General features: G+C 41.0%; 1 protein-coding gene across 1 annotated transcript; it reads right to left on the bottom strand.

Moving 5' to 3' along the window:
* pnck (pregnancy up-regulated nonubiquitous CaM kinase) lies at positions 1–23,289 on the bottom strand. Its single transcript, XM_084680120.1, has 11 exons — positions 23,165–23,289; positions 22,737–22,868; positions 22,465–22,539; positions 22,149–22,287; positions 21,836–21,959; positions 21,629–21,704; positions 21,306–21,418; positions 20,967–21,045; positions 20,645–20,732; positions 20,271–20,409; positions 1–802 (listed from the first exon to the last, which is right to left on the bottom strand). Exons 1-11 carry the CDS (start codon positions 23,239–23,241, stop codon positions 789–791), a joined length of 1,056 nt encoding a protein of 351 aa, XP_084536246.1. The 5' UTR covers positions 23,242–23,289; the 3' UTR covers positions 1–788.
* Between the last annotated feature and the right edge of the window lie 895 nt (positions 23,290–24,184).

The raw sequence follows: 24,184 nt of genomic DNA, 5'->3' as shown, positions 1-24,184 counted from the left end.
TCTTCAACATCGTTTTCCAACATCTTTCTAACACAAAAGGTCAAACACAAGAGACATATTTTACTTAAAAACAACTGTATATACTGTGTGGTGACAGTTTATCCCATTTAGAGCAGTCTGTCTCGCCCGTCTGAGGTCCCTGAAGGCCAGTCATTCTGCTTGACTCAACATCGGATGAGAAAAACAGCTAACAGTCTTATAATGACCAATATCGCCCTCTGCTGGGATTTCTAGAATCTTGCGCTGCAATTTGTAAAGGATGATCAGTTACAAGATCTTTATAATCATAAAATACTGCATGATGATGAACATCAGTTTTGTGCATTATCTTATGCTGATTCACACCTCTGAGTGCTATGGTGGCACCTCCAAAAATTTACATTGACACACATTCTGGTTATGTCGGGATCACATTGGTCATTAGTACCTCCACAACAACGTTACATTCATAACTAGCCCAAAAGTAGAACAGCAAACTTGATGTTATTGGTGCAGCAATAGGATCTGCAAAATGCCATAGACAACTACTTCTTACATGCAAGAAAAACAAATATGCATCTTTATGACCGATTAAATTACATTGAATTATACTACAAATATATTTACATACAACACTGAAATAAAGGCCACCAAAAACATTCAGGACTCTGATCACTGAAGCAGATAGGGGTTAAGAACAGGATCGTGGCGAGGATCAAGGGTGACGGATTGTGTCCTTGAGCCTCCTGGAGAGCTCTCTGGTGGTGTGGGGAGGTTGGGCCCTGTTCTGGGCCCTGTCTGGCTGGTGTTTAGGACTGGTCGGCTAAAGAGGATGAAGAGACCACAGTCTGGAACTCAATCTTCTGAGGCACACACTCTCTCACACACACATACATGCTCAAAAGACAAAACCTGACAGTGACTAACACATCCAGGGACGTGCACAGGGGGTGGCGAAGGTTGAGTGAAAGTGCCTTGAGTGAAAGTGCCCCTCCGAAAAAAAACAGCTGCAGAATTTAATGTAGCCTTATTCACTTCCAATCAATAAGATTTTATTTCAATATTTTTAATTTGGGGGCGGGGGGTTCAGGCCAGAGCAACTGCCCTTCAAAATTCCTGTGCCAGACATTTGGAGGGGCTAACATGAAAAAAGCCCCCCCGCCACAGTCACTTTCTTACTCATACAAGCTCAAAAAAGCAATCAACTAACCCTAACTTTAAAAATTAGGGTTAGGGTTAGGGAAACGACTGACCTTAACTCTAAACCAACAACAAGATTACATTTAGGTGAGGTAGCAGAACCAAGGTCAGGATTAGTTATAGCCATAACCCAAGCCCTAAATCTAACCCTAACCCTAAATTCAAAAATTAGGGTTAGGGTTAGGGAAACGACTGACCTTAAAACTAAACCAATGACATGGTTAGGCTAAGGTGAGGTAGCAGAACCAAGGTCAGCATTAGTTATAACCATAACCCAAGCCCTAAATCTAACCCTAACCCTAAATTCAAAAATTAGGGTTAGGGTTAGGGAAACGACTGACCTTAAAACTAATCCAATGACATGGTTAGGCTAAGGTGAGGTAGCAGAACCAAGGTAAGGATTAGTTATAACCATAACCCAAGCCCTAAATCTAACCCTAACCCTAAATTCAAAAATTAGGGTTAGGGTTAGGGAAACGACTGACCTTAAAACTAATCCAATGACATGGTTAGGCTAAGGTGAGGTAGCAGAACCAAGGTAAGGATTAGTTATAACCATAACCCAAGCCCTAAATCTAACCCTAACCCTAAATTCAAAAATTAGGGTTAGGGTTAGGGAAACGACTGACCTTAAAACTAAACCAATGACATGGTTAGGCTAAGGTGAGGTAGCAGAACCAAGGTCAGCATTAGTTATAACCATAACCCAAGCCCTAAATCTAACCCTAACCCTAAATTCAAAAATTAGGTTTAGGGTTAGGGAAACGACTGACCTTAAAACTAAACCAATGACATGGTTAGGCTAAGGTGAGGTAGCAGAACCAAGGTCAGCATTAGTTATAACCATAACCCAAGCCCTAAATCTAACCCTAACCCTAAATTCAAAAATTAGGGTTAGGGTTAGGGAAACGACTGACCTTAAAACTAAACCAATGACATGGTTAGGCTAAGGTGAGGTAGCAGAACCAAGGTCAGCATTAGTTATAACCATAACCCAAGCCCTAAATCTAACCCTAACCCTAAATTCAAAAATTAGGGTTAGGGTTAGGGAAACGACTGACCTTAAAACTAATCCAATGACATGGTTAGGCTAAGGTGAGGTAGCAGAACCAAGGTAAGGATTAGTTATAACCATAACCCAAGCCCTAAATCTAACCCTAACCCTAAATTCAAAAATTAGGGTTAGGGTTAGGGAAACGACTGACCTTAAAACTAATCCAATGACATGGTTAGGCTAAGGTGAGGTAGCAGAACCAAGGTAAGGATTAGTTATAACCATAACCCAAGCCCTAAATCTAACCCTAACCCTAAATTCAAAAATTAGGGTTAGGGTTAGGGAAACGACTGACCTTAAAACTAAACCAATGACATGGTTAGGCTAAGGTGAGGTAGCAGAACCAAGGTCAGCATTAGTTATAACCATAACCCAAGCCCTAAATCTAACCCTAACCCTAAATTCAAAAATTAGGGTTAGGGTTAGGGAAACGACTGACCTTAAAACTAATCCAATGACATGGTTAGGCTAAGGTGAGGTAGCAGAACCAAGGTAAGGATTAGTTATAACCATAACCCAAGCCCTAAATCTAACCCTAACCCTAAATTCAAAAATTAGGGTTAGGGTTAGGGAAACGACTGACCTTAAAACTAATCCAATGACATGGTTAGGCTAAGGTGAGGTAGCAGAACCAAGGTAAGGATTAGTTATAACCATAACCCAAGCCCTAAATCTAACCCTAACCCTAAATTCAAAAATTAGGGTTAGGGTTAGGGAAACGACTGACCTTAAAACTAAACCAATGACATGATTAGGCTAAGGTGAGGTAGCAGAACCAAGGTCAGCATTAGTTAAGCCCTAAATCTAACCCTAACCCTAAATTCAAAAATTAGGGTTAGGGTTAGGGAAACGACTGACCTTAAAACTAAACCAATGACATGGTTAGGCTAAGGTGAGGTAGCAGAACCAAGGTCAGCATTAGTTATAACCATAACCCAAGCCCTAAATCTAACCCTAACCCTAAATTCAAAAATTAGGGTTAGGGTTAGGGAAACGACTGACCTTAAAACTAATCCAATGACATGGTTAGGCTAAGGTGAGGTAGCAGAACCAAGGTCAGGATTAGTTATAACCATAACCCAAGCCCTAAATCTAACCCTAACCCTAAATTCAAAAATTAGGGTTAGGGTTAGGGAAACGACTGACCTTAAAACTAATCCAATGACATGGTTAGGCTAAGGTGAGGTAGCAGAACCAAGGTAAGGATTAGTTATAACCATAACCCAAGCCCTAAATCTAACCCTAACCCTAAATTCAAAAATTAGGGTTAGGGTTAGGGAAACGACTGACCTTAAAACTAATCCAATGACATGGTTAGGCTAAGGTGAGGTAGCAGAACCAAGGTAAGGATTAGTTATAACCATAACCCAAGCCCTAAATCTAACCCTAACCCTAAATTCAAAAATTAGGGTTAGGGTTAGGGAAACGACTGACCTTAAAACTAAACCAATGACATGATTAGGCTAAGGTGAGGTAGCAGAACCAAGGTCAGCATTAGTTAAGCCCTAAATCTAACCCTAACCCTAAATTCAAAAATTAGGGTTAGGGTTAGGGAAACGACTGACCTTAAAACTAATCCAATGACATGGTTAGGCTAAGGTGAGGTAGCAGAACCAAGGTCAGGATTAGTTATAACCATAACCCAAGCCCTAAATCTAACCCTAACCCTAAATTCAAAAATTAGGGTTAGGGTTAGGGAAACGACTGACCTTAAAACTAATCCAATGACATGGTTAGGCTAAGGTGAGGTAGCAGAACCAAGGTAAGGATTAGTTATAACCATAACCCAAGCCCTAAATCTAACCCTAACCCTAAATTCAAAAATTAGGGTTAGGGTTAGGGAAACGACTGACCTTAAAACTAAACCAATGACATGGTTAGGCTAAGGTGAGGTAGCAGAACCAAGGTCAGCATTAGTTAAGCCCTAAATCTAACCCTAACCCTAAATTCAAAAATTAGGGTTAGGGTTAGGGAAACGACTGACCTTAAAACTAAACCAATGACATGGTTAGGCTAAGGTGAGGTAGCAGAACCAAGGTCAGCATTAGTTATAACCATAACCCAAGCCCTAAATCTAACCCTAACCCTAAATTCAAAAATTAGGGTTAGGGTTAGGGAAACGACTGACCTTAAAACTAAACCAATGACATGGTTAGGCTAAGGTGAGGTAGCAGAACCAAGGTCAGCATTAGTTATAACCATAACCCAAGCCCTAAATCTAACCCTAACCCTAAATTCAAAAATTAGGGTTAGGGTTAGGGAAACGACTGACCTTAAAACTAAACCAATGACATGGTTAGGCTAAGGTGAGGTAGCAGAACCAAGGTCAGCATTAGTTATAACCATAACCCAAGCCCTAAATCTAACCCTAACCCTAAATTCAAAAATTAGGGTTAGGGTTAGGGAAACGACTGACCTTAAAACTAAACCAATGACATGGTTAGGCTAAGGTGAGGTAGCAGAACCAAGGTCAGCATTAGTTATAACCATAACCCAAGCCCTAAATCTAACCCTAACCCTAAATTCAAAAATTAGGGTTAGGGTTAGGGAAACGACTGACCTTAAAACTAATCCAATGACATGGTTAGGCTAAGGTGAGGTAGCAGAACCAAGGTCAGCATTAGTTATAACCATAACCCAAGCCCTAAATCTAACCCTAACCCTAAATTCAAAAATTAGGGTTAGGGTTAGGGAAACGACTGACCTTAAAACTAATCCAATGACATGGTTAGGCTAAGGTGAGGTAGCAGAACCAAGGTCAGGATTAGTTATAACCATAACCCAAGCCCTAAATCTAACCCTAACCCTAAATTCAAAAATTAGGGTTAGGGTTAGGGAAACGACTGACCTTAAAACTAATCCAATGACATGGTTAGGCTAAGGTGAGGTAGCAGAACCAAGGTAAGGATTAGTTATAACCATAACCCAAGCCCTAAATCTAACCCTAACCCTAAATTCAAAAATTAGGGTTAGGGTTAGGGAAACGACTGACCTTAAAACTAAACCAATGACATGATTAGGCTAAGGTGAGGTAGCAGAACCAAGGTCAGCATTAGTTAAGCCCTAAATCTAACCCTAACCCTAAATTCAAAAATTAGGGTTAGGGTTAGGGAAACGACTGACCTTAAAACTAATCCAATGACATGGTTAGGCTAAGGTGAGGTAGCAGAACCAAGGTCAGGATTAGTTATAACCATAACCCAAGCCCTAAATCTAACCCTAACCCTAAATTCAAAAATTAGGGTTAGGGTTAGGGAAACGACTGACCTTAAAACTAATCCAATGACATGGTTAGGCTAAGGTGAGGTAGCAGAACCAAGGTAAGGATTAGTTATAACCATAACCCAAGCCCTAAATCTAACCCTAACCCTAAATTCAAAAATTAGGGTTAGGGTTAGGGAAACGACTGACCTTAAAACTAATCCAATGACATGGTTAGGCTAAGGTGAGGTAGCAGAACCAAGGTCAGGATTAGTTATAACCATAACCCAAGCCCTAAATCTAACCCTAACCCTAAATTCAAAAATTAGGGTTAGGGTTAGGGAAACGACTGACCTTAAAACTAATCCAATGACATGGTTAGGCTAAGGTGAGGTAGCAGAACCAAGGTCAGGATTAGTTATAACCATAACCCAAGCCCTAAATCTAACCCTAACCCTAAATTCAAAAATTAGGGTTAGGGTTAGGGAAACGACTGACCTTAAAACTAATCCAATGACATGGTTAGGCTAAGGTGAGGTAGCAGAACCAAGGTAAGGATTAGTTATAACCATAACCCAAGCCCTAAATCTAACCCTAACCCTAAATTCAAAAATTAGGGTTAGGGTTAGGGAAACGACTGACCTTAAAACTAATCCAATGACATGGTTAGGCTAAGGTGAGGTAGCAGAACCAAGGTCAGGATTAGTTATAACCATAACCCAAGCCCTAAATCTAACCCTAACCCTAAATTCAAAAATTAGGGTTAGGGTTAGGGAAACGACTGACCTTAAAACTAATCCAATGACATGGTTAGGCTAAGGTGAGGTAGCAGAACCAAGGTAAGGATTAGTTATAACCATAACCCAAGCCCTAAATCTAACCCTAACCCTAAATTCAAAAATTAGGGTTAGGGTTAGGGAAACGACTGACCTTAAAACTAAACCAATGACATGATTAGGCTAAGGTGAGGTAGCAGAACCAAGGTCAGCATTAGTTAAGCCCTAAATCTAACCCTAACCCTAAATTCAAAAATTAGGGTTAGGGTTAGGGAAACGACTGACCTTAAAACTAAACCAATGACATGGTTAGGCTAAGGTGAGGTAGCAGAACCAAGGTCAGCATTAGTTATAACCATAACCCAAGCCCTAAATCTAACCCTAACCCTAAATTCAAAAATTAGGGTTAGGGTTAGGGAAACGACTGACCTTAAAACTAATCCAATGACATGGTTAGGCTAAGGTGAGGTAGCAGAACCAAGGTCAGGATTAGTTATAACCATAACCCAAGCCCTAAATCTAACCCTAACCCTAAATTCAAAAATTAGGGTTAGGGTTAGGGAAACGACTGACCTTAAAACTAATCCAATGACATGGTTAGGCTAAGGTGAGGTAGCAGAACCAAGGTAAGGATTAGTTATAACCATAACCCAAGCCCTAAATCTAACCCTAACCCTAAATTCAAAAATTAGGGTTAGGGTTAGGGAAACGACTGACCTTAAAACTAATCCAATGACATGGTTAGGCTAAGGTGAGGTAGCAGAACCAAGGTAAGGATTAGTTATAACCATAACCCAAGCCCTAAATCTAACCCTAACCCTAAATTCAAAAATTAGGGTTAGGGTTAGGGAAACGACTGACCTTAAAACTAAACCAATGACATGATTAGGCTAAGGTGAGGTAGCAGAACCAAGGTCAGCATTAGTTAAGCCCTAAATCTAACCCTAACCCTAAATTCAAAAATTAGGGTTAGGGTTAGGGAAACGACTGACCTTAAAACTAATCCAATGACATGGTTAGGCTAAGGTGAGGTAGCAGAACCAAGGTCAGGATTAGTTATAACCATAACCCAAGCCCTAAATCTAACCCTAACCCTAAATTCAAAAATTAGGGTTAGGGTTAGGGAAACGACTGACCTTAAAACTAATCCAATGACATGGTTAGGCTAAGGTGAGGTAGCAGAACCAAGGTAAGGATTAGTTATAACCATAACCCAAGCCCTAAATCTAACCCTAACCCTAAATTCAAAAATTAGGGTTAGGGTTAGGGAAACGACTGACCTTAAAACTAAACCAATGACATGGTTAGGCTAAGGTGAGGTAGCAGAACCAAGGTCAGCATTAGTTAAGCCCTAAATCTAACCCTAACCCTAAATTCAAAAATTAGGGTTAGGGTTAGGGAAACGACTGACCTTAAAACTAAACCAATGACATGGTTAGGCTAAGGTGAGGTAGCAGAACCAAGGTCAGCATTAGTTATAACCATAACCCAAGCCCTAAATCTAACCCTAACCCTAAATTCAAAAATTAGGGTTAGGGTTAGGGAAACGACTGACCTTAAAACTAAACCAATGACATGGTTAGGCTAAGGTGAGGTAGCAGAACCAAGGTCAGCATTAGTTATAACCATAACCCAAGCCCTAAATCTAACCCTAACCCTAAATTCAAAAATTAGGGTTAGGGTTAGGGAAACGACTGACCTTAAAACTAAACCAATGACATGGTTAGGCTAAGGTGAGGTAGCAGAACCAAGGTCAGCATTAGTTATAACCATAACCCAAGCCCTAAATCTAACCCTAACCCTAAATTCAAAAATTAGGGTTAGGGTTAGGGAAACGACTGACCTTAAAACTAAACCAATGACATGGTTAGGCTAAGGTGAGGTAGCAGAACCAAGGTCAGCATTAGTTATAACCATAACCCAAGCCCTAAATCTAACCCTAACCCTAAATTCAAAAATTAGGGTTAGGGTTAGGGAAACGACTGACCTTAAAACTAATCCAATGACATGGTTAGGCTAAGGTGAGGTAGCAGAACCAAGGTCAGCATTAGTTATAACCATAACCCAAGCCCTAAATCTAACCCTAACCCTAAATTCAAAAATTAGGGTTAGGGTTAGGGAAACGACTGACCTTAAAACTAATCCAATGACATGGTTAGGCTAAGGTGAGGTAGCAGAACCAAGGTCAGGATTAGTTATAACCATAACCCAAGCCCTAAATCTAACCCTAACCCTAAATTCAAAAATTAGGGTTAGGGTTAGGGAAACGACTGACCTTAAAACTAATCCAATGACATGGTTAGGCTAAGGTGAGGTAGCAGAACCAAGGTAAGGATTAGTTATAACCATAACCCAAGCCCTAAATCTAACCCTAACCCTAAATTCAAAAATTAGGGTTAGGGTTAGGGAAACGACTGACCTTAAAACTAAACCAATGACATGATTAGGCTAAGGTGAGGTAGCAGAACCAAGGTCAGCATTAGTTAAGCCCTAAATCTAACCCTAACCCTAAATTCAAAAATTAGGGTTAGGGTTAGGGAAACGACTGACCTTAAAACTAATCCAATGACATGGTTAGGCTAAGGTGAGGTAGCAGAACCAAGGTCAGGATTAGTTATAACCATAACCCAAGCCCTAAATCTAACCCTAACCCTAAATTCAAAAATTAGGGTTAGGGTTAGGGAAACGACTGACCTTAAAACTAATCCAATGACATGGTTAGGCTAAGGTGAGGTAGCAGAACCAAGGTAAGGATTAGTTATAACCATAACCCAAGCCCTAAATCTAACCCTAACCCTAAATTCAAAAATTAGGGTTAGGGTTAGGGAAACGACTGACCTTAAAACTAATCCAATGACATGGTTAGGCTAAGGTGAGGTAGCAGAACCAAGGTCAGGATTAGTTATAACCATAACCCAAGCCCTAAATCTAACCCTAACCCTAAATTCAAAAATTAGGGTTAGGGTTAGGGAAACGACTGACCTTAAAACTAATCCAATGACATGGTTAGGCTAAGGTGAGGTAGCAGAACCAAGGTCAGGATTAGTTATAACCATAACCCAAGCCCTAAATCTAACCCTAACCCTAAATTCAAAAATTAGGGTTAGGGTTAGGGAAACGACTGACCTTAAAACTAATCCAATGACATGGTTAGGCTAAGGTGAGGTAGCAGAACCAAGGTAAGGATTAGTTATAACCATAACCCAAGCCCTAAATCTAACCCTAACCCTAAATTCAAAAATTAGGGTTAGGGTTAGGGAAACGACTGACCTTAAAACTAATCCAATGACATGGTTAGGCTAAGGTGAGGTAGCAGAACCAAGGTCAGGATTAGTTATAACCATAACCCAAGCCCTAAATCTAACCCTAACCCTAAATTCAAAAATTAGGGTTAGGGTTAGGGAAACGACTGACCTTAAAACTAATCCAATGACATGGTTAGGCTAAGGTGAGGTAGCAGAACCAAGGTAAGGATTAGTTATAACCATAACCCAAGCCCTAAATCTAACCCTAACCCTAAATTCAAAAATTAGGGTTAGGGTTAGGGAAACGACTGACCTTAAAACTAAACCAATGACATGATTAGGCTAAGGTGAGGTAGCAGAACCAAGGTCAGCATTAGTTAAGCCCTAAATCTAACCCTAACCCTAAATTCAAAAATTAGGGTTAGGGTTAGGGAAACGACTGACCTTAAAACTAAACCAATGACATGGTTAGGCTAAGGTGAGGTAGCAGAACCAAGGTCAGCATTAGTTATAACCATAACCCAAGCCCTAAATATAACCCTAACCCTAAATTCAAAAATTAGGGTTAGGGTTAGGGAAACGACTGACCTTAAAACTAAACCAATGACATGGTTAGGCTAAGGTGAGGTAGCAGAACCAAGGTCAGCATTAGTTATAACCATAACCCAAGCCCTAAATCTAACCCTAACCCTAAATTCAAAAATTAGGGTTAGGGTTAGGGAAACGACTGACCTTAAAACTAAACCAATGACATGGTTAGGCTAAGGTGAGGTAGCAGAACCAAGGTCAGCATTAGTTATAACCATAACCCAAGCCCTAAATCTAACCCTAACCCTAAATTCAAAAATTAGGGTTAGGGTTAGGGAAACGACTGACCTTAAAACTAATCCAATGACATGGTTAGGCTAAGGTGAGGTAGCAGAACCAAGGTAAGGATTAGTTATAACCATAACCCAAGCCCTAAATCTAACCCTAACCCTAAATTCAAAAATTAGGGTTAGGGTTAGGGAAACGACTGACCTTAAAACTAAACCAATGACATGATTAGGCTAAGGTGAGGTAGCAGAACCAAGGTCAGCATTAGTTAAGCCCTAAATCTAACCCTAACCCTAAATTCAAAAATTAGGGTTAGGGTTAGGGAAACGACTGACCTTAAAACTAAACCAATGACATGGTTAGGCTAAGGTGAGGTAGCAGAACCAAGGTCAGCATTAGTTATAACCATAACCCAAGCCCTAAATATAACCCTAACCCTAAATTCAAAAATTAGGGTTAGGGTTAGGGAAACGACTGACCTTAAAACTAATCCAATGACATGGTTAGGCTAAGGTGAGGTAGCAGAACCAAGGTAAGGATTAGTTATAACCATAACCCAAGCCCTAAATCTAACCCTAACCCTAAATTCAAAAATTAGGGTTAGGGTTAGGGAAACGACTGACCTTAAAACTAATCCAATGACATGGTTAGGCTAAGGTGAGGTAGCAGAACCAAGGTAAGGATTAGTTATAACCATAACCCAAGCCCTAAATCTAACCCTAACCCTAAATTCAAAAATTAGGGTTAGGGTTAGGGAAACGACTGACCTTAAAACTAAACCAATGACATGGTTAGGCTAAGGTGAGGTAGCAGAACCAAGGTCAGCATTAGTTAAGCCCTAAATCTAACCCTAACCCTAAATTCAAAAATTAGGGTTAGGGTTAGGGAAACGACTGACCTTAAAACTAAACCAATGACATGGTTAGGCTAAGGTGAGGTAGCAGAACCAAGGTCAGCATTAGTTATAACCATAACCCAAGCCCTAAATCTAACCCTAACCCTAAATTCAAAAATTAGGGTTAGGGTTAGGGAAACGACTGACCTTAAAACTAAACCAATGACATGGTTAGGCTAAGGTGAGGTAGCAGAACCAAGGTCAGCATTAGTTATAACCATAACCCAAGCCCTAAATCTAACCCTAACCCTAAATTCAAAAATTAGGGTTAGGGTTAGGGAAACGACTGACCTTAAAACTAATCCAATGACATGGTTAGGCTAAGGTGAGGTAGCAGAACCAAGGTAAGGATTAGTTATAACCATAACCCAAGCCCTAAATCTAACCCTAACCCTAAATTCAAAAATTAGGGTTAGGGTTAGGGAAACGACTGACCTTAAAACTAAACCAATGACATGGTTAGGCTAAGGTGAGGTAGCAGAACCAAGGTCAGCATTAGTTATAACCATAACCCAAGCCCTAAATCTAACCCTAACCCTAAATTCAAAAATTAGGGTTAGGGTTAGGGAAACGACTGACCTTAAAACTAATCCAATGACATGGTTAGGCTAAGGTGAGGTAGCAGAACCAAGGTAAGGATTAGTTATAACCATAACCCAAGCCCTAAATCTAACCCTAACCCTAAATTCAAAAATTAGGGTTAGGGTTAGGGAAACGACTGACCTTAAAACTAATCCAATGACATGGTTAGGCTAAGGTGAGGTAGCAGAACCAAGGTAAGGATTAGTTATAACCATAACCCAAGCCCTAAATCTAACCCTAACCCTAAATTCAAAAATTAGGGTTAGGGTTAGGGAAACGTCTGACCTTAAAACTAAACCAATGACATGGTTAGGCTAAGGTGAGGTAGCAGAACCAAGGTCAGCATTAGTTATAACCATAACCCAAGCCCTAAATCTAACCCTAACCCTAAATTCAAAAATTAGGGTTAGGGTTAGGGAAACGACTGACCTTAAAACTAATCCAATGACATGGTTAGGCTAAGGTGAGGTAGCAGAACCAAGGTCAGGATTAGTTATAACCATAACCCAAGCCCTAAATATAACCCTAACCCTAAATTCAAAAATTAGGGTTAGGGTTAGGGAAACGACTGACCTTAAAACTAAACCAATGACATGGTTAGGCTAAGGTGAGGTAGCAGAACCAAGGTCAGCATTAGTTATAACCATAACCCAAGCCCTAAATCTAACCCTAACCCTAAATTCAAAAATTAGGGTTAGGGTTAGGGAAACGACTGACCTTAAAACTAAACCAATGACATGGTTAGGCTAAGGTGAGGTAGCAGAACCAAGGTCAGCATTAGTTATAACCATAACCCAAGCCCTAAATCTAACCCTAACCCTAAATTCAAAAATTAGGGTTAGGGTTAGGGAAACGACTGACCTTAAAACTAATCCAATGACATGGTTAGAATAAGGTGAGGTAGCAGAACCAAGGTAAGGATTAGTTATAACCATAACCCAAGCCCTAAATCTAACCCTAACCCTAAATTCAAAAATTAGGGTTAGGGTTAGGGAAACGACTGACCTTAAAACTAAACCAATGACATGATTAGGCTAAGGTGAGGTAGCAGAACCAAGGTCAGCATTAGTTAAGCCCTAAATCTAACCCTAACCCTAAATTCAAAAATTAGGGTTAGGGTTAGGGAAACGACTGACCTTAAAACTAAACCAATGACATGGTTAGGCTAAGGTGAGGTAGCAGAACCAAGGTCAGCATTAGTTATAACCATAACCCAAGCCCTAAATCTAACCCTAACCCTAAATTCAAAAATTAGGGTTAGGGTTAGGGAAACGACTGACCTTAAAACTAATCCAATGACATGGTTAGGCTAAGGTGAGGTAGCAGAACCAAGGTAAGGATTAGTTATAACCATAACCCAAGCCCTAAATCTAACCCTAACCCTAAATTCAAAAATTAGGGTTAGGGTTAGGGAAACGACTGACCTTAAAACTAAACCAATGACATGGTTAGGCTAAGGTGAGGTAGCAGAACCAAGGTCAGCATTAGTTATAACCATAACCCAAGCCCTAAATCTAACCCTAACCCTAAATTCAAAAATTAGGGTTAGGGTTAGGGAAACGACTGACCTTAAAACTAAACCAATGACATGGTTAGGCTAAGGTGAGGTAGCAGAACCAAGGTCAGCATTAGTTATAACCATAACCCAAGCCCTAAATCTAACCCTAACCCTAAATTCAAAAATTAGGGTTAGGGTTAGGGAAACGACTGACCTTAAAACTAATCCAATGACATGGTTAGGCTAAGGTGAGGTAGCAGAACCAAGGTAAGGATTAGTTATAACCATAACCCAAGCCCTAAATCTAACCCTAACCCTAAATTCAAAAATTAGGGTTAGGGTTAGGGAAACGACTGACCTTAAAACTAAACCAATGACATGGTTAGGCTAAGGTGAGGTAGCAGAACCAAGGTCAGCATTAGTTATAACCATAACCCAAGCCCTAAATCTAACCCTAACCCTAAATTCAAAAATTAGGGTTAGGGTTAGGGAAACGACTGACCTTAAAACTAATCCAATGACATGGTTAGGCTAAGGTGAGGTAGCAGAACCAAGGTCAGGATTAGTTATAACCATAACCCAAGCCCTAAATCTAACCCTAACCCTAAATTCAAAAATTAGGGTTAGGGTTAGGGAAACGACTGACCTTAAAACTAATCCAATGACATGGTTAGGCTAAGGTGAGGTAGCAGAACCAAGGTAAGGATTAGTTATAACCATAACCCAAGCCCTAAATCTAACCCTAACCCTAAATTCAAAAATTAGGGTTAGGGTTAGGGAAACGACTGACCTTAAAACTAATCCAATGACATGGTTAGGCTAAGGTGAGGTAGCAGAACCAAGGTAAGGATTAGTTATAACCATAACCCAAGCCCTAAATCTAACCCTAACCCTAAATTCAAAAATTAGGGTTAGGGTTAGGGAAACGACTGACCTTAAAACTAATCCAATGACATGGTTAGGCTAAGGTGAGGTAGCAGAACCAAGGTAAGGATTAGTTATAACCATAACCCAAGCCCTAAATCTAACCCTAACCCTAAATTCAAAAATTAGGGTTAGGGTTAGGGAAACGACTGACCTTAAAACTAAACCAATGACATGGTTAGGCTAAGGTGAGGTAGCAGAACCAAGGTCAGCATTAGTTAAGCCCTAAATCTAACCCTAACCCTAAATTCAAAAATTAGGGTTAGGGTTAGGGAAACGACTGACCTTAAAACTAAACCAATGACATGGTTAGGCTAAGGTGAGGTAGCAGAACCAAGGTCAGCATTAGTTATAACCATAACCCAAGCCCTAAATCTAACCCTAACCCTAAATTCAAAAATTAGGGTTAGGGTTAGGGAAACGACTGACCTTAAAACTAAACCAATGACATGGTTAGGCTAAGGTGAGGTAGCAGAACCAAGGTCAGCATTAGTTATAACCATAACCCAAGCCCTAAATCTAACCCTAACCCTAAATTCAAAAATTAGGGTTAGGGTTAGGGAAACGACTGACCTTAAAACTAAACCAATGACATGGTTAGGCTAAGGTGAGGTAGCAGAACCAAGGTCAGCATTAGTTATAACCATAACCCAAGCCCTAAATCTAACCCTAACCCTAAATTCAAAAATTAGGGTTAGGGTTAGGGAAACGACTGACCTTAAAACTAAACCAATGACATGGTTAGGCTAAGGTGAGGTAGCAGAACCAAGGTCAGCATTAGTTATAACCATAACCCAAGCCCTAAATCTAACCCTAACCCTAAATTCAAAAATTAGGGTTAGGGTTAGGGAAACGACTGACCTTAAAACTAATCCAATGACATGGTTAGGCTAAGGTGAGGTAGCAGAACCAAGGTAAGGATTAGTTATAACCATAACCCAAGCCCTAAATCTAACCCTAACCCTAAATTCAAAAATTAGGGTTAGGGTTAGGGAAACGACTGACCTTAAAACTAAACCAATGACATGGTTAGGCTAAGGTGAGGTAGCAGAACCAAGGTCAGCATTAGTTATAACCATAACCCAAGCCCTAAATCTAACCCTAACCCTAAATTCAAAAATTAGGGTTAGGGTTAGGGAAACGACTGACCTTAAAACTAATCCAATGACATGGTTAGGCTAAGGTGAGGTAGCAGAACCAAGGTAAGGATTAGTTATAACCATAACCCAAGCCCTAAATCTAACCCTAACCCTAAATTCAAAAATTAGGGTTAGGGTTAGGGAAACGACTGACCTTAAAACTAAACCAATGACATGGTTAGGCTAAGGTGAGGTAGCAGAACCAAGGTCAGCATTAGTTAAGCCCTAAATCTAACCCTAACCCTAAATTCAAAAATTAGGGTTAGGGTTAGGGAAACGACTGACCTTAAAACTAAACCAATGACATGGTTAGGCTAAGGTGAGGTAGCAGAACCAAGGTCAGCATTAGTTATAACCATAACCCAAGCCCTAAATCTAACCCTAACCCTAAATTCAAAAATTAGGGTTAGGGTTAGGGAAACGACTGACCTTAAAACTAATCCAATGACATGGTTAGGCTAAGGTGAGGTAGCAGAACCAAGGTAAGGATTAGTTATAACCATAACCCAAGCCCTAAATCTAACCCTAACCCTAAATTCAAAAATTAGGGTTAGGGTTAGGGAAACGACTGACCTTAAAACTAAACCAATGACATGATTAGGCTAAGGTGAGGTAGCAGAACCAAGGTCAGCATTAGTTAAGCCCTAAATCTAACCCTAACCCTAAATTCAAAAATTAGGGTTAGGGTTAGGGAAACGACTGACCTTAAAACTAAACCAATGACATGGTTAGGCTAAGGTGAGGTAGCAGAACCAAGGTCAGCATTAGTTATAACCATAACCCAAGCCCTAAATATAACCCTAACCCTAAATTCAAAAATTAGGGTTAGGGTTAGGGAAACGACTGACCTTAAAACTAATCCAATGACATGGTTAGGCTAAGGTGAGGTAGCAGAACCAAGGTAAGGATTAGTTATAACCATAACCCAAGCCCTAAATCTAACCCTAACCCTAAATTCAAAAAGTAGGGTTAGGGTTAGGGAAACGACTGACCTTAAAACTAATCCAATGACATGGTTAGGCTAAGGTGAGGTAGCAGAACCAAGGTAAGGATTAGTTATAACCATAACCCAAGCCCTAAATCTAACCCTAACCCTAAATTCAAAAATTAGGGTTAGGGTTAGGGAAACGACTGACCTTAAAACTAAACCAATGACATGGTTAGGCTAAGGTGAGGTAGCAGAACCAAGGTCAGCATTAGTTAAGCCCTAAATCTAACCCTAACCCTAAATTCAAAAATTAGGGTTAGGGTTAGGGAAACGACTGACCTTAAAACTAAACCAATGACATGGTTAGGCTAAGGTGAGGTAGCAGAACCAAGGTCAGCATTAGTTATAACCATAACCCAAGCCCTAAATCTAACCCTAACCCTAAATTCAAAAATTAGGGTTAGGGTTAGGGAAACGACTGACCTTAAAACTAAACCAATGACATGGTTAGGCTAAGGTGAGGTAGCAGAACCAAGGTCAGCATTAGTTATAACCATAACCCAAGCCCTAAATCTAACCCTAACCCTAAATTCAAAAATTAGGGTTAGGGTTAGGGAAACGACTGACCTTAAAACTAATCCAATGACATGGTTAGGCTAAGGTGAGGTAGCAGAACCAAGGTAAGGATTAGTTATAACCATAACCCAAGCCCTAAATCTAACCCTAACCCTAAATTCAAAAATTAGGGTTAGGGTTAGGGAAACGACTGACCTTAAAACTAAACCAATGACATGGTTAGGCTAAGGTGAGGTAGCAGAACCAAGGTCAGCATTAGTTATAACCATAACCCAAGCCCTAAATCTAACCCTAACCCTAAATTCAAAAATTAGGGTTAGGGTTAGGGAAACGACTGACCTTAAAACTAATCCAATGACATGGTTAGGCTAAGGTGAGGTAGCAGAACCAAGGTAAGGATTAGTTATAACCATAACCCAAGCCCTAAATCTAACCCTAACCCTAAATTCAAAAATTAGGGTTAGGGTTAGGGAAACGACTGACCTTAAAACTAATCCAATGACATGGTTAGGCTAAGGTGAGGTAGCAGAACCAAGGTAAGGATTAGTTATAACCATAACCCAAGCCCTAAATCTAACCCTAACCCTAAATTCAAAAATTAGGGTTAGGGTTAGGGAAACGACTGACCTTAAAACTAATCCAATGACATGGTTAGGCTAAGGTGAGGTAGCAGAACCAAGGTAAGGATTAGTTATAACCATAACCCAAGCCCTAAATCTAACCCTAACCCTAAATTCAAAAATTAGGGTTAGGGTTAGGGAAACGACTGACCTTAAAACTAAACCAATGACATGGTTAGGCTAAGGTGAGGTAGCAGAACCAAGGTCAGCATTAGTTATAACCATAACCCAAGCCCTAAATCTAACCCTAACCCTAAATTCAAAAATTAGGGTTAGGGTTAGGGAAACGACTGACCTTAAAACTAATCCAATGACATGGTTAGGCTAAGGTGAGGTAGCAGAACCAAGGTAAGGATTAGTTATAACCATAACCCAAGCCCTAAATCTAACCCTAACCCTAAATTCAAAAATTAGGGTTAGGGTTAGGGAAACGACTGACCTTAAAACTAATCCAATGACATGGTTAGGCTAAGGTGAGGTAGCAGAACCAAGGTAAGGATTAGTTATAACCATAACCCAAGCCCTAAATCTAACCCTAACCCTAAATTCAAAAATTAGGGTTAGGGTTAGGGAAACGACTGACCTTAAAACTAAACCAATGACATGGTTAGGCTAAGGTGAGGTAGCAGAACCAAGGTCAGCATTAGTTAAGCCCTAAATCTAACCCTAACCCTAAATTCAAAAATTAGGGTTAGGGTTAGGGAAACGACTGACCTTAAAACTAAACCAATGACATGGTTAGGCTAAGGTGAGGTAGCAGAACCAAGGTCAGCATTAGTTATAACCATAACCCAAGCCCTAAATATAACCCTAACCCTAAATTCAAAAATTAGGGTTAGGGTTAGGGAAACGACTGACCTTAAAACTAATCCAATGACATGGTTAGGCTAAGGTGAGGTAGCAGAACCAAGGTAAGGATTAGTTATAACCATAACCCAAGCCCTAAATCTAACCCTAACCCTAAATTCAAAAATTAGGGTTAGGGTTAGGGAAACGACTGACCTTAAAACTAATCCAATGACATGGTTAGGCTAAGGTGAGGTAGCAGAACCAAGGTAAGGATTAGTTATAACCATAACCCAAGCCCTAAATCTAACCCTAACCCTAAATTCAAAAATTAGGGTTAGGGTTAGGGAAACGACTGACCTTAAAACTAAACCAATGACATGGTTAGGCTAAGGTGAGGTAGCAGAACCAAGGTCAGCATTAGTTAAGCCCTAAATCTAACCCTAACCCTAAATTCAAAAATTAGGGTTAGGGTTAGGGAAACGACTGACCTTAAAACTAAACCAATGACATGGTTAGGCTAAGGTGAGGTAGCAGAACCAAGGTCAGCATTAGTTATAACCATAACCCAAGCCCTAAATATAACCCTAACCCTAAATTCAAAAATTAGGGTTAGGGTTAGGGAAACGACTGACCTTAAAACTAATCCAATGACATGGTTAGGCTAAGGTGAGGTAGCAGAACCAAGGTAAGGATTAGTTATAACCATAACCCAAGCCCTAAATCTAACCCTAACCCTAACCCTAACCCTAACCCTAACCCTAACCCTAACCCTAACCCTAACCAATGACATGGTTAGGCTAAGGTGAGGTAGCAGAACCAAGGTCAGCATTAGTTATAACCATAACCCAAGCCCTAAATCTAACCCTAACCCTAAATTCAAAAATTAGGGTTAGGGTTAGGGAAACGACTGACCTTAAAACTAAACCAATGACATGGTTAGGCTAAGGTGAGGTAGCAGAACCAAGGTCAGCATTAGTTATAACCATAACCCAAGCCCTAAATCTAACCCTAACCCTAAATTCAAAAATTAGGGTTAGGGTTAGGGAAACGACTGACCTTAAAACTAATCCAATGACATGGTTAGGCTAAGGTGAGGTAGCAGAACCAAGGTAAGGATTAGTTATAACCATAACCCAAGCCCTAAATCTAACCCTAACCCTAAATTCAAAAATTAGGGTTAGGGTTAGGGAAACGACTGACCTTAAAACTAAACCAATGACATGGTTAGGCTAAGGTGAGGTAGCAGAACCAAGGTCAGCATTAGTTATAACCATAACCCAAGCCCTAAATCTAACCCTAACCCTAAATTCAAAAATTAGGGTTAGGGTTAGGGAAACGACTGACCTTAAAACTAATCCAATGACATGGTTAGGCTAAGGTGAGGTAGCAGAACCAAGGTAAGGATTAGTTATAACCATAACCCAAGCCCTAAATCTAACCCTAACCCTAAATTCAAAAATTAGGGTTAGGGTTAGGGAAACGACTGACCTTAAAACTAAACCAATGACATGGTTAGGCTAAGGTGAGGTAGCAGAACCAAGGTCAGCATTAGTTATAACCATAACCCAAGCCCTAAATCTAACCCTAACCCTAAATTCAAAAATTAGGGTTAGGGTTAGGGAAACGACTGACCTTAAAACTAAACCAATGACATGGTTAGGCCAAGGTGAGGTAGCAGAACCAAGGTCAGCATTAGTTATAACCATAACCCAAGCCCTAAATCTAACCCTAACCCTAAATTCAAAAATTAGGGTTAGGGTTAGGGAAACGACTGACCTTAAAACTAAACCAATGACATGGTTAGGCTAAGGTGAGGTAGCAGAACCAAGGTCAGGATTAGTTATAACCATAACCCAAGCCCTAAATCTAATCCTAACCCTAAATTCAAAAATCAAACCAACAACATGGTTACAGAGGCAGCAGAACCAAATCCAGAATTAGTGATTTGTGCCATGACAAATAATTGTGCTTCTGTCTGCAGTAGACCTGAAGGTTTTAGAAATGGTGGAGGAGCAGTTTTCGCTATTTGGTTCTGACATGTTTCTTACCTTGCTGTGCATCCTTGGACTTTGTCCCTTCCTCCTCCGCTTGCCTCGTCCCCCCCACCTGCCTTGTCTCCTCTGCCTCTCCTGCTGCCTGGGTCTTCTTGCTGAGGTGACGCACCACCATTGTGGCATTAAAGGCTCTCTGGGATGCACACACGTACACATTTACACACACACAGATATACACATGTGCAGACACACACACACAGATTCAGACACACAAATATACACATACTTAGACATATATAGACACAGAGACACAGAGAATGCACACTAACACGCACACACACATAACTGCAGTGCTTTTATGAACGCTGAATGTTTAATGTTCAGCTGGTAGACAATGGCATTGATCAGACAGCAGGAAGCAAACAGACCTTCCATTGGCTCTTGGCAAAGTTTTTCTGGATCTGCTCGCTGACAGACTCGTGAATGTTCTTCTCCAGGGCTGCTCCACCTGAGATCCTGAGCACAGACAGGCAGGAGGTAACCTTCCTGTTCCCACCACAACTGCTATTACAACCAAGAGTACTACTTCAAATATGGTCAGCTTTAAAACGCACAAGGGGGTAAACATGTGCCTGAAGAGGACCTGTCTTCGTAACATACATGTGACGTTCGATAAGCTTTAGAAAAGGTCTCTGAGTGGAGACTGGAAAGCAGTTATACAACAGGCCTCGGCTCTATTTGTGGACTCACCAAGGATGCCTCAAGGCCCTCTCACAGTTGTATCTCCTCTCAGGCTCCTTCTGCAGCAAGTGGGGGATGAAGTCTTTTGCTGTAGAAACAGGTGAGGATACAAGTGGGGGAATTTAAACACGCAGTACATTCTCAGAGTAAAGGCTAGTTGCTCTGCAATGCATACAGAGGACCTATTATTGTAAACTGAAGGTCTGTTTGATGAATGTAAACTGAACATTCTTTGCCTTATTCTTCTCTACAATTTCAAGATATCGCATCCTTGGAGTAGCCAGACCATCAGAGAGATTGTCCATACAGACATCGACCCATGCCTCCCTCCCTCCATCACTCTGGTACCTGAGATGGAGATCTGGTCCCAGTAAGGCGAGTCAAACTCGTACTCAGCTTTGATGATCTGTCGGTAGAGGTGGGAGTCGTTCTCATCATAGAAGGGAGGGTACCCACACAACCTGACCACCAGACATGAACACAACTCAACCCAAGTGCAGATGAACTACGCACAATGTTGTCAAATGACACCACAGCACACAAGTATGTACAGTATCAGCAACACCATACACAACGTGTCTAGGCGTTCATGTCTTTCAGGGTTAAACCTAAGCCATCCACTAACTGTGATAGAGTAGAACACACAGGGTGGGTGCTAGCTGAGGACGTACAGTATGTAGGTGATGACTCCCAAGGCCCACAGATCCACCTCTTTACCGTAGGACTTCTGCTGCAGTAACTCTGGGGCTGAGAACAGCACAGGAATACAATGCAGCGCATTGCATCATATTCATAGAAACCAAGCTTTATCCATGGAGCACATTTCTTCCTTCGCGTCATAATAAATGAGAGGATGAGATAGGAACGCGGCTGCTTACCCACGTAAGCGGGGGTCCCACATGCGGTAGACAGCACTCCCTGGTCCTCCATCTTGGACAGGCCAAAGTCACTGATGACAATCTTGGAGTCTGCTGCAGGAGTCTCAAACAGCAGATTTTCAGGCTGGGGGGAAGGTAGTTCATAACGCGTCACATATCCTACACAACATAACACAGTATATACTTAATGTATTATATCAACATCTGCTGACAGCTACAGACATAATTCATCTGTAAGGGCTTTTAAAGGATTTCCTAAAGGGACAGTAGAAGTGTAACAGCTACCTTCAGCTCGTTACGCTACTGTGCCTACCTTGAGGTCTCTGTGAACGATGCCCAGCTGGTGCAGGTATTGAACAGCCTGTAGCACCTGCTGGATGACCCGGCTGGCATCCTTCTCTGTGTAGCTGCCTCTTTCCAGGATGCGATCCAGTAGTTCCCCCCCTGTCACTCTGCACAGGAAAGGGGGTTTTGCATTTATAAACTGGAACATGGCCAAACTACTCTCGTTTTGTGTTCATAAAATGCAAAATTCCTATAAACGGTGACTACGTTTTCACCGGTTGTCTTGTAGCTATTCAAAGGAATACTAGTATCATAATGTGTTATGGAATGGGAAGTCCGCTTACAGAGTCATGACAAGGTAGAGCTTTGTAGATGTCTCAAAAGTCTCTTCCAGAGACACTATGTTGGCGTGGTTGATTCTGATAGACATAAAATACACATAAAGTCCACTTAATATCGCATGTTATATTGCGAGAGATCCCACAACACCACACTACCAAAGAGGTCCAATTTAGTCCTAAGTCTTGGTTCAAGGATTTAGGCTTTGTAAGGCATCTAAGGGTTACCAATCACGGTATTATGTATCACTAGTCTGATTATGTTACACTCCTCTAACCTGCGCAGCACGGTGATCTCGTTCTCCAGCATGGCCTCCTTGCCCTTGAGCGCCCTCTTGCGGATGCATTTGACTGCTACACGTCTGTGGGTGCGTCGATGCTGACCAACCCTCACCTCAGAGAAAGATCCCCTACAACACACACACGGCAGAAAGGTTAACTGCATGCACACACACACACACACACGGCAGAAAGGGTAACTGCACACACACACACACACACACACACACGGCAGAATATGTAACTGCACACACACACACAGCACTATGATCTTTCTTGATGTCTTCCCACTGATCGACATCCTCATCATGAATTCTCAACTTTGATTTAAGAGAAATCCACAGATTGAGTATTGATGAATTGCTCTCTTAATGAATTGCTCTTTGATCACCGATGCCAGTATAGAAGCCTGGAAAGCCCCACTCACTCTCCCAGCTTCTCTCTCAGCTCGTACACAGCTGAGATGTCCTCTGCTCTTTTCCTGCCTTCCTTCAGGAGGGGCATCTTCTAACAGGGTAGCTGCAGCAAGACAAAACAAATACCCCTATAAAATACTTCCTGCCTGAGTTTAAATCACAATAAATGTTTCTGTCATGGATGTTTCTCCACTCCTGTGAGTTGTGGTCTCTGATGGAGCAATACTTTAGGAAGGTTATATCTGATAAACAACAAAACCGACATAATATTTTAAGCCTCTTGCATAATATGCCACATATGTGCTAATAACTGCCATCTTCAAGATCTGATTCAAAGCATCACATAGATCCCTTTTCCAACTGTTGAGTCAGTCGAAATTCATGTTTATCTTCACCCCAGGTCCAAATTTGTGCAGTGAAAATAATCCACAGGGACTGTAAAGTAGCCTGATCATTATTGAGCAAATAAAAGCAAAAATCAGCAGAGGAAAACAGTATTTGTTAAATGAAACTATTCAAAACTCACAAAAAATACAATTTCCCACAATGGAAGCCAACATAAACCTCAATTATCAATGAAATGTATTGATCTGTATGAAGAGATGAAGAGCAGTGTCATCATACCTGTTGACTGTGTTGGTTGAGAATGATCCAGTAGGTCTGTCGTCAGTGTCCTCCTTCCTCTCTCCTTCTTTCTGTCCCTCCTCCTTTCCATCTTTCCACTGACTCAATGATCTTTTAATTGAAACCCACACTCTTTCTGTCTGCTACGACCTTGCACACCCACGCGCACACTGGAGCAACAAAATATGATTTTTCAAAAGAACAGGGAAAGGCATGAAGGCAGAGTGAGAGAGAGAGAGAGATATAGAGAGAGAGAGAGAGAGAGAGAGAGAGAGAGAGAGAGAGAGAGAGAGAGAGAGAGAGAGAGAGAGAGAGAGAGAGAGAGAGAGAGAGAGAGAGAGAGAGAGAGAGAGAGAGAGAGAGAGAGAGAGAGAGAGAGAGAGAGAGAGAGAGAGAGAGAGAGAGAG

This window comes from Hypomesus nipponensis, chromosome 18 (assembly GCF_054491055.1).
Source record: "Hypomesus nipponensis isolate SF chromosome 18, ASM5449105v1, whole genome shotgun sequence".
Taxonomy (NCBI): Eukaryota; Metazoa; Chordata; class Actinopteri; order Osmeriformes; family Osmeridae; genus Hypomesus; species Hypomesus nipponensis.
The sequence above is the reverse complement of the archived record's forward strand: the minus strand, read 5'-3'. Positions and strand labels throughout refer to the sequence as shown.

What these genes read in the sequence shown, in the direction of transcription:
- pnck (XM_084680120.1), bottom strand. Translation starts at nt 23,241, where the DNA reads ATGCCCCTCCTGAAGGAAGGCAGGAAAAGAGCAGAGGACATCTCAGCT. An exon ending in TGGGACCCCCGCTTACGTGG is followed by an intron (nt 21,705 to 21,835) that starts GTAAGCAGCCGC and finishes TGCTGTTCTCAG; the next exon opens with CCCCAGAGTTACTGCAGCAG. An exon ending in GGACCAGATCTCCATCTCAG is followed by an intron (nt 21,046 to 21,305) that starts GTACCAGAGTGA and finishes CTGTTTCTACAG; the next exon opens with CAAAAGACTTCATCCCCCAC.